Source organism: Sciurus vulgaris (assembly GCF_902686455.1).
Source record: "Sciurus vulgaris genome assembly, chromosome: 15".
Classification (NCBI taxonomy): Eukaryota; Metazoa; Chordata; class Mammalia; order Rodentia; family Sciuridae; genus Sciurus; species Sciurus vulgaris.
Genome location: NC_136476.1, coordinates 77330720 through 77342245, shown reverse-complemented (window position 1 = coordinate 77342245; position 11526 = coordinate 77330720). Strand labels below are relative to the sequence as shown.

Sequence of the window (11526 nt, the reverse complement as noted above, 5' to 3'; positions counted from 1 at the left end):
ATGTATGGGAAAGAGGAAAAAGAAGGAGTCAGGTAAAACTGCTTGTCTTTCCCTTGCTGTGTGACTCTGGGCAAGATAATAAAAGCTCTCTGTGTCTCAATTCCTAATCTGGTAAAATGGAGATAATAATAGTACCCATCTCATATGGGCTGCTATGTGGGATAAATCAGATAATACTTAGGAAAGTATTCAATAAGTATTAGCTATTAATGAATGGGCTCTAATCTCATATAGATTAAGAAACACTTTTCTTAGGAAAGGCTATTTAAAAAGGGATCTGAAGGTTATACGGGAATTAGCTGGTTAAAGTCATATTATGTTTAAGCAAATTTTTAAAAAGCCAGAGAGCCAGGAAAATTATAAGGGTCTGCAAGAAGATGTGGCTGAAACAGTGTAAAGACTGGGTCATGCCAAACATTGTGGCTATGAACCTTAAGACCACGGAAAGCCATAAATGAGGAGGAGGTGCTTTGGGGGAGAGATTATGACTTTAACATTAAATATCTTCATTGTGTATGGTTTGAAAAATCTGAATAGAGAACTTCAGAACATGGCTGGATACACAGGTCTTTAGTTCATGGGAGAGATTTTAGTTGTAGGTAAAAATCCCAAACTATAGGAAAGTGCCAGAAGAGAGCATCACATGATAAAATAGAGGGATTAGGAGAAACCCTTCTGAGAATAATTGTCAAACCCAAAATCAAGGGTCCTGAGAAATAACCTTGGATGGAAAGTGGGGATCTATTTCCCCTGTTAAAGAAGGAAAATAGGGCTGTGGATCAATCTGATGAGATGGCAGAAAGTTGAGGGAGCTTTAATCTGATGGATGGTATTTTCTCTGTGAATTAGATGAATAAGGATGAGAAGTATGGAAGCACAAAAACTTCTGGGCAGCACAGAATAAAGTTAAGCTGAGGACGGAAACCATGATTTTCCCAGCTACACCATCAAAGTTCATCGGTGTTTTTTTCCTATTTCACTCTTATTTTGCATTTTATTATAATACAGCCCATGATTTCATAGACACTCAATTATCTCAAGCTAGAGAATAGAGTATGACTCTCTGCATTATTTTTCCTTTTAGGTCTCAGAAAAAACAAACAGAATTACAGCTATCTGATTGGTTTAGTCCCAGGTAAGAATCCAAATCTTACACAAGTGAGGTTAATCCATAAAAGTTAATAGATGACAACAATACACTACTGGCATTCCAGATGTTGGAGAGTGGATGGATCTTTGATTACAATATTCTAGAAAATACGCAGTGGCCAAGACCCACTGGGGCTAGACATCTGGACCCACATATTCTCCTTAAGTGACAGTTTAAATTACACAGACTTCAAGGTCCCAGAACAGAGGTAGACCAAAAGTGTAAGAGTGTGCTTGAAACCTTGTGATTGATTCTCCTGATTTCATCAACGAGAGAAGCTGAGTCCAAGTGTGGGGGGCTCACTGAACTGGAGTCAGTGGCTGCTCTGGGAAGAAATTGCTATTGTGGCAATAAAAGGATTGCTGGGATGGATCTTGTAGGAACAGGAAGCAGACAAGAAACCAGTAGAAAACAGGAAAGAGCAAGTTTCTTCTTCCTTTAGCCTTCTCATTTTCCGTGGGCCCCTATTAGCAGAGCTTAATGGCACTAGCTGACAAAGAAGAAACAGAATTTGCAGAGTTCCAACCCCAGGAAAAGAAAACAAAGTAGAGTATGATGGATTTAGTTATGAAAGACAACATTTTAATAAATGGTACAGCATCCCACCAACAAGACAAAGCCTATATTAATTCAAGGTGAGGATCCATCACAGCAATGGGAGAAAGTATATAATCATTTAAATAGAGGTCAAATAGGCTGGTGATAAAACTAAATTCCTATTGCATTTTTTCTTGATTGCATTAATACTGAACACCTCCTCATATGAATTTGATCACTTGGATTTTCACTTTTCTAAAACTCCAGTTCAATCTCTCTCTCTCTCCAGTTCTACCAGATTGTCTTTCTTTGTCTTAAGATTTGAAGGAGTCCTCTATTTTAGATATAATCCTATTGTCAGCCATATGTTATGGATTTTTTTCTGTACCTATTTTTATTAAGGTAAAATTCACATAATGCAAAATTTACCACATTAACCATTTAAAAATGTATGATCCAGTGGATTTTAATACATTCACAATGCTGTATGACTAATGCCACCATTCAACTCCAAGACATCTTCAACACACCAGAAAGAAATCTTTTAGTAGTAGCTTCTCATTCCACAACTACTCCAACCCCTGGAAAACACTAATTTGCTTTCTGTCTCTATGAATTTACTTATTCTGAACATTTCATATGAATGAAATATAATATGTGGCATTTTGTGTCTAGTTTCCTTTAGGAAGCATATTTTCAAGGTTTCCTCTATGCTATAGCAGGTATTCAGCGTTTCATTCCTTTTGACAGCTGAATAATAGTCCATCATAAGGACCCATACACCCACTCATCAGTCAACTGACACTGGGTTGTTTCCAGTTTTTAGCTGTTAAGAATAATGCTTCTGTAAATATTCATGTACAAGTTTTTATCTGAATGTATGCTTTTAATTCTTTTGGGTATACAGATGGAATTACTATCAATGGGATTACTGGACCACATGGTAACTCTAGGTGGAACATTTTGAGGAAAACCAATGTTTCCCACAGCAGCTGCACCATTTCTCCATATCCTTGTCATATCTGTTATTTCTGGTGTTTTGTTTTGGTTAGTTGTTTTTTGTTTGCTTATTTGTTTGTTTTTGAGCTATGGTGTCCTTATGTTCCCAGGCTGGTCTAGAACTCTTGGACTCAAGTGATCCTCCTCACTTAGTCTCCTAAGTAGCTGTGACAACAGGCGTGACGCTGCACATGGCTTGTTTATTTTATATCATGGTCATTCAGGTGCTTGTGAAACTGTATTCCATTGTGTTTTGATTTGCATTTCTCTAATGACTAATGATTCTGAGCATCGTTTCATGCTTACTGGTCTCTTGTATAAAAAATGACCATTTTTTTTTCTCTGCCCATTTTAAAATTGGGTTATTTGTCTTTTTACTGTAATTCTTACAATACAGTTGTAAGAATTTATAAGTTCTGGATACTAGAGTCATCAGATGTACAATTTGTAAGTACTCTCTCCCATACTATGAGTTGTCTTTTCCTTTCTTTATAGCATTCTTTATTGAAAAAAGTGATGCTTTTTTTGAACTCAGGGGCACATGGCCACTGAGCCACATCCCCAGCCCTATTTTGTATTTTATTTAGAGACAGGGTCTCACTGAGTTGCTTAGCACCTAGTTTTTGCTGAGGCTGGCTTTGAACTCTCGATCCTCCTGCCTCAGCCACTGGGATTACAGACTTGTGCCACCTTGCCTGTCAAAGTTTTGCTTTTTGATGAAGTCCAAATTTGTTTATTTTGTTGCTGTTGCCTGTGTTTTGGGTTTCACATATAAAAAAAAAAAAACATTGCCAGATACAAGATGTGTTTTCATTTATATTTATCTCAACATATTTTCTAATTTCCTTTGTCATTTCTTCTTTGGCCCATTGGTTGTTTAAGAGTTTAATGTTTAATTTCCACATACTGTGAATTTTCCAGATTTTCTGTTGCTTATTTCTCATTTCATTCTATTGCTGATGGAGAACATGCTTTGTATGTGTCCAGTATTTTAAATTTATTGAGATTTGTGTTAATCTAGCATATAATCTAGCCTAGACACTGTTCTTTGTGTACTTGAGAAGAATGTATACTCTCTTGCTGGGCAAAGTGTTCTGTGCGTGTTTTGATTTTTTTCTGCCTGCTCAAATCTTCTCCTAAAACCCTATATAATGAGCTTTTCATTTCAACTATATTAGACTTCTCAGCTCCAGAATTTCTATTTGTTACTTTTAATAATTTCTCATTATTACTATTCTCTATTTGCTCAGCCATCATTTTCCCAATTTCTTTTAGTTCTTTGTCTATAGTTCCCTTTAGTTCTTTAAGCATATATAAAATAGTTGATTTAGCATCTTTCTCTAGTACATATAATGTCTGGGTTCCTTCAAGACAATTTCTGTTATTTTTTTTCCTTGTGAATGGGCCATATTTTCTTGTTTCTTTTAATGCTTCATAATTTTTTGTTATAAAGTGAACATTTTGATTATCATATTATGGTCTCTATAGAAATCATATTCTTTACCCTCTCAGAGTTCTTTGGGTTATAGTTTTGTTTGGTTGTTTAGTACTTTTCTAAGTCATTTTTAAAGCCTAGAGTCTTTGTCATTTTTGGTCTCTGAGATCTCTGTTCCTTTAGCTATGGTCAGCCAATGGCTAACAGATTTCATTAAATACTTGGGGGTGAGGGGTAGTAGAGAAAAAAGAGAAGGAAGAAAAGAAGAGTAAGAGAAGGAAGAGGGAGGAAGAAAGGAAAGGGAGAGGGAGGGAGCAGGGAAGGAGAAAAAGGAGAGAAGAAAAGAAGAGGGGAAGTGAAGGGAGGGGAGGGGACGGGAAGGAAGGAAAGGAGAGGAAAACGTCTCTTAGACTACAGATTGCCCTGGGTTTGGGTACTGCTTCAATGCTTAGCCCAGCTGTTTTCAATTCTGCCTTAGTCCTAACTTCCTGCTTACTCTGGGCCTAAATATCAACTAGAGGTGAAAACAGCATTTTCAGGTCCTTTCTGAGCATGTATCCTGCCCTTGGCATGTGCATGGATTTCTAATTCCCTGTTATACCCTGGAGGCTGTCAGAGCCCTTACTTTCCAAAGTGACTCTCCCCAGGTAGTTCTCCCAGGGTTTATAGTTTGCCACAACTATAACCTTTTTGCAGAGTGGCAGGAACTTTTTTTGATTTTGTTTTTGTTTTGTTTTCAAGGAACACCCTTCCTTTAGCCACCTTTCCACTCCGAGAGGTCTGAGTTTTGTGTCAGTTCTTCAGAGAGCCCTCAGCCAAGCCAGAGTAGACACATCTCCTTGGGAACAAGGTCCACTATGCTCTCTTCGGAATCAGAAACCCACACTGCCGACATCATCTTCTGTCTTTAATACCACTGCCACACTGCTGAGGGAGTTGGGGCTAGGTTAAATTAGAAGGCCATAAGTCTTCTTATTCCTACCTTTTACTTGGTTGCTCTAAACTTTTGACTCTTCTCCACAGTTCTGATAAGGTTGATAACAACATTATTACAACGATATTAGCATTGGTAGCATTTTAGATCGCAAAAACTAAGACATTCATTTTTTAAAAACATGGCATTTCAAAATAATGTCAAAAAGCAAAACAAAACACAACTGTGACCAGGATATTTTAGTTAGATATAAAAGAAATCATTACTTTAGATTTGCAGTGGTCACTCCAACTATATTCTCCAAAATCTTGGAATCACAGCATAACTAATCTATGTGTGCTTTTGTAGTGATCTAGCCATTTCTGATATGCTATTTCTCCAGTTTATCAAAACTGTCAAGGCTTTGTGTTAGATGTAAGGAGATTTTGAGATCAAATACAAGGCTTTATGTGTCAGTACTATCTTCTGTTATTTTATTATATGTATCTTATTCAAAAATTCTGTCTTTCTTACAGACATAGACTGAACTTCACAAACAAGAACCTGAGTGTTACTGAATGGTCAGCTCCAGTGGTGTGGCATGGTACTTACAATGAGTCGGTCTTGAAAAATTATTATGCCGACCGTAAGATTACTGTGGGATTGACTGTGTTTGCTGTGGGAAGGTAGGTAATGATGTCAGATATCCCTTATGTTCAAGGTTTTTGTTGCACACAATGGGAAATAATCTGCTGAGCACTTCATAATTTTACTTGATAATTATTCTCTCTAGGCCAGTTCCTGCTATAATTCTAAATATCATCACCCAGTAGGTTCACTCAAAAGACATCCCAACCCTTCGGTTTCTTTTCTATTATTGATTTTACAATCTTCTCCCAATATTAACTTAATTTCCTTGGATTGTTGCCATTCTTTTTTCAGCGGGGTACTGGGAATTGAACTCAGAAGCACTTAACCACTGAGCCACTTCCTTTTTATATATATTTTATTTAAAGACAGGGTCTCACTGAGTTCTTAGGGTCCCATTCAGTTGCGGAGGCTAACCTTGAACTCATGATCTTCCTGTCTCAGCCTCCCAAGCAGCTAGGATTACAGGTGTGGGTCACCACACCTGGTGCCAATCATTTTAATACAAGTTGGTGCCTCTGTTCTAACCATTCTTCATTGTCTCTACACTGGATTAACCCAATAATTTGTTCCCTCCTGGGCTTTACCCAAGTCCTAAACTGCTTTCAGATAAACCTTCATTGCTGTGCTTACTGATCCCTCACAGAAACACTACAACAAAACAAGGTAACTGCAATTATCTGCACAATTTGTACATGCTACATTCTCTGACCACTAATCAATAATGTAAAAAAAATGTAAAGGACCTGAAATTATTCAGTAATTTTAAAACAAAGCCTATTTTTTGCTTTTTTTTTTTTTTTTTTTTTTTGGTACCATAGATTGAACCCAAGGGTGCTTAACCACTGAGTCACATCCCCAGCCCTTTTTATATTTTATTTAGAGACAGGGTCTCACCAAGTTGTTTAGTACCTCAATAAGTTGCTAAGGCTGGCTTTGAACTTTCCATCCTCCACCTCAGACTCCCAAGCCACTGGGATTATAGGCATGTGCCGCCATGCCCAGTTCATTTTTCCTTAATTTCTAAGCAAACAGAAAATTAAAACCACTAAAAAATTACAATTAAAATTTAATATTTTCATTTAAAGATGGAAGAATGCAGCCATTGCATTGATTTCCTATCTTTTGAACCCTTAGGAGAACAACAAATATGAATAAAAAGAAAAAGAAGACTTTTAAGATCAATGAAAATAGGTAAATTATTCCAAATCAAACATGTGACTTTGCCAAATGTAAAATTTGGACCAAATATAGGGAAAACATCAGATTGAATGTACACATCTACAAACCTCATTGTGTGCACTAGCTGTTCAAAATAGAGTAAAGAGTCCTGAAAAAATGCAACTGATGATTCCCCATCTGCAATAGTGAGATCTGGGGGCATAAATAGACCATAATGGTACACACTTAGGTGTCCCAATCCATGTGGGTGGTGCTGTTAGCAGAGACATTCCTATTTACAGCTTTCATCTTTGGCCAAGGCAGCAAATTTTTCAATAATGTCATAATTTAACAGTGCCATTCTCTTTTCCTTCACACGGCCTCTCTTCTGATGCATTTAATACTATAACACGAATGGTATGCCTCAACTTCATGTACAAATAGAGAAACAAGATGTATCGCAAGATGTATCCCATTTGTTTACAATAAAAATAAATTTTAAAAAATACTATAACAAACATGTAGTACAATCTACTCAACAAATATACATTCTTCTCAAGTGCACATGGAGCATTCTCCAGTTAGATCATATTTAGACCACAAAAGTTGCAATACATTTTTAAAAACTAAAATTAACCCAAGTTTCTTCCATGTCCACACTGGAATGAAATTAAAAACCGATTATGGAAGAAAATCTATAAAATTCACAAATACGTGGAAACAACACACTCTTGATTAGCCAATGGGTCAAAAAGGAAATCACAAGGAAAATTAGAAAATACTTTAGGATGATTGAACAAAAATACAAGATGTCCAAATTTACGGTACATAGCAAAAACAGTACAAGAGGGCTATAAGTGCTTACATTAAAAAAGAATAAAGAGCTCATATTAATGATCTAACCTTCTACTTTGAGGAACTAGATAAAAAAGAAAAGAGAAAACTAAGACAGAAATCTTACATGTTACACTTTCTGATCACAGTCATAATGTAATAAATAAATAAATAAATAAAGCCCTAAAATCATCTAGTAATTTAAAAACAAATAGTAATTCCTGCTTAATTCCTGATTCAATAAAAAATCAAAATCACTGTTTTATATACATTTGTTATAGCACTAAGTGCCCCACTAGAAAAGAGGCTATGGGAAGGAAAAAAGAGTAGTAGTGCTAAAGCGTGACATCACTATAAACTGCACTGTTCTTGATCACAGTAGAAAGAAATGAAGCAATGAATGTTAGAGATAGATGAAACAGGAAATTAAAAATAGAATAAATAAAACCAATAATTGGTTCTTTGAAAAAGATCAGCAAAATTGACAAACCTTTGGAATGGCCAAATTAAGAGATATTCTACGAAATACCTGATCAGGCAGGACTCTTCAAAACTGCAAGGGTCATGAATAATAAGGAGAGAAAGCATCACTAAGGAGATATAATGAGTAAATGCAATGTGTGCTCTGGATTGAATCATGGAAATGAACAAGGCCATTAGGGACCAAACTGGTAAAATCAAAATAAAATCCATAGTTAATAATATATTACCACTCAGAATGTCTTAGTTTTGTCAAATGTACAATGATTATATACGATATTAATGTTAGGAGAAGCTAGATGCAGTGTATGTGGGAGCTGTCAATCATATGTTTGCAACTTTTATGTACATTTAATAGCATTCCAAAGTTGAAAGTTCTGTTTACTAGAAAAAATTTAAATTTTCTCTATATCACCTCACATACAAAAATCAATTCAAATATTCAAATAGATAATAGGCCAATGTGAAAGATAAAACAATAAAGTGACTACAAGAAAATGTAGAATATTTTCATTACCTAAGGAGGCACAATATCTGAAATATGACACAAAAGATCTAACCATAAAAGAAACATGGATAAACTGGACTTCTTTGGATTCAGGTGCTAGCATCCAGCCCAGTAGAATATTTTAAGTGATACTTTTCATAGTTTGCCTAATAATTTTAGATGTGTTGAACTAGAAAGTTTTCTCCCAACCTGTAGTTCTCTATATTTTTAAAAATTTAGATCAATATCCAGAACTTATTTCTAAGGATTATACAAACTTTATTTGAGGTTGAGCTGCCTATGATCACCTTTCCTCTTTTGAAATTACCTGAGAACTTTTATTACTCTGAGAATCTTTTATTGACTTGCAAGACTGAAAATGAGAAAGTTTTGTTTTCCAGTTCTGCTATTTTAGCACCATAGTAAGAGTCATAATACAAAATAAGAAAAACAATAGGGAGTATTTTTCTTTGTGCTGACTATATCATCTCAGATCTTGTATGCATAACTGACTGTTCATAAAGCAAGCTGTGGACAGCAATAACTCCTCTTGCAGAGATCCAAGACCTTTACTGCCTGCAACCCACAAAATAAGTTTCATTGCTCCGATAATCCTGAAAACTCAGGCTTTTGTTTGTGGGGCGGGTTTCTGCTCAATTTTTTTTTTTTTTTTTTTTTTTTTTTGATCTCACTAAGTTTCATTCCTCTCATGAGGAACGTCTCTTCTATGGTCTGTAGAACCCCAACATCCAAAGAAAACGTGGATCATTTCCCTTCCTTCTATGCCACTAAAAAGTATATCTAATATTTGGTTGCTTAGTAGCATGGCTGGATAAATTCAGTCCATGTGATTTTGATTGTATGTATTCCACTAAAATATAAGAAGGCAAACTTCACTTCTTATTTACTTTACAGATATCTTCAGTTCTATTTGCACAGTTTTTTGTCATCTGCTGATAAGTTTTTCATGGTCGACCAGAAAGTCATCTTTTATGTCATGGTAGATAACTTTTCCACTATTCCTTGGATGCCTCTGAGCCGCCTCCACACATTCAAAGTCTTTAAAATTAAACGAGAGGAGAGATGGCAAGATATCAGTATGATGCGCATGAAGATCATCAGTGAACATATTGTGGATCATATCCAAAGTGAAGTTGACTTCCTCTTCTGCATGGATGTGGATCAAATCTTCAGAGGAAAATATGGTTTGGAGACTCTGGGAGAGTCAGTAGCTCAGTTACATACTTACTGGTATAAGGCAAATTCTACAATGTTGCCTTATGAGAGAAGTCAGTTATCAGAAGCTTATATACCTATGGGTGAGGGAGATTTTTATTACCATGCTGCTGTTTTTGGTGGTACTCCCATTCAGGTTCTCAATATTGCCAGGGAATGCTCCAAAGGAATCATGAATGACAAGAAAAATAATATTGAAGCAGTGTGGCATGATGAAAGCCATTTAAACAAGTATTTCTTTCTCCATAAACCCACTAAAATCTTATCACCAGAATACTGCTGGGATTTATATGAAAAAAGGAATCCTGATATTAAAAATGTTAAACTCTCTTGGGATGTTAAGAATTATGAACTTCTTAGAGTGAACGAATAATTTTATAGCCCTTCCTTCACGTTTCTGAATTTAAGAGCATCATTTTGTCTTATTCTTCAAATATTAGCACTGGATGAATTTTAGCACTAAAAAATCACCACCAAAATGGCAGGCCCACCAACCAACAACCTGCTTTTCCTCCCATTCATTTTGAGTCATATAACATGGAACATAATCATTGCAGAATGAACTTATTGAAATCAGATGGAGACATAGTATTTTCAAAACTTGTGTGAATGTTGAGGAAATATTATTTGTTAAATCACACAAGAACAGAATAGAAAATGAAACTTGAAACATTTTAATTGATCCAAGAAGGTATAAATTTCTCATATTGCTTATGAAAAGGGGTTGTTTACTGGTATGGGGAAAAGAAGATTCTTGCAACTATGCTAATACGACCTGTAGATAAAACCTTGAAGACATTAAAGCTGCTATCAGATGGACTGACAGGTACTTAGGAAAATTTGAATCAGTCAAAAAATACATATATGCTTTAAAACTATAAAGTTGTTTGTTACAAGAACAAATGAAAATAAAATATATAGAGAGAAAATTAAAAGGTACTATTTACTTTCCTTTTGAAAACCTATCCCTCCACCTTCCTTTTATATTTATTTATATACCCAAATCCAGAGTCTGTGAAATGCAGTCCCCTGACACAAACTGAGCAGAGTACAGGAAAAAATGCAAGACACACTGGCAAGTCAACAGGCAAATGGTTACGACAGCCACCATTTTGAACCAAAGCACCCATTCTCACCCTTCTATCCATGCCTAACTATCTTTTCCATAAATGAACAATCATTTCTTCCCCAAACGGTGGAACACCAAATACCATGGTCCCACACCATTTCAGATGTCTAGGATACCCAGATGATGGAGGATTCCAACTGTTGGTAGGTTGGATATTTAGGAGAGGAGATCTCTAGGCCATCATTCATAAAAGGAAGACTATCTTACTGAGCCCAGGCACAGGCTCCATCCCTGCCACCAAGGCCACTTTGTACATAGGCCCATTGAGGGAGCACTATGGTATCTACTAAAAGAGGCTGGCTGACCTTGCAGAATTGATGATCTCATTTGCTTGATTATTGAGAATTTCCTCTACTGATACTGCTCTTTGGTGACCATTTTCATGGGACACATATCCTCACTCTCCATACCTATTTCCTAAGTGCATAAAGAACTTCAGAGTTTTTTCACTGATTTTCCAATCTGCCCCAACTCAATCTCATATAAACTTCTATTTCAATGGATTGCAGATGCATAC

The 11526-nt window shown here is 35.9% G+C and overlaps 1 protein-coding gene across 1 annotated transcript; it reads left to right on the top strand.

Moving 5' to 3' along the window:
- Nucleotides 1-10253, top strand: LOC306645575 (N-acetyllactosaminide alpha-1,3-galactosyltransferase-like; the record flags this gene model as incomplete). The annotated part of the gene is made up of 3 exons (XM_079113482.1): nt 1-32; nt 5571-5720; nt 9560-10253. 3 exons carry the CDS (start codon nt 1-3, stop codon nt 10251-10253), a joined length of 876 nt encoding a protein of 291 aa, XP_078969608.1.
- Nucleotides 10254-11526: the final 1273 nt, after the last annotated feature.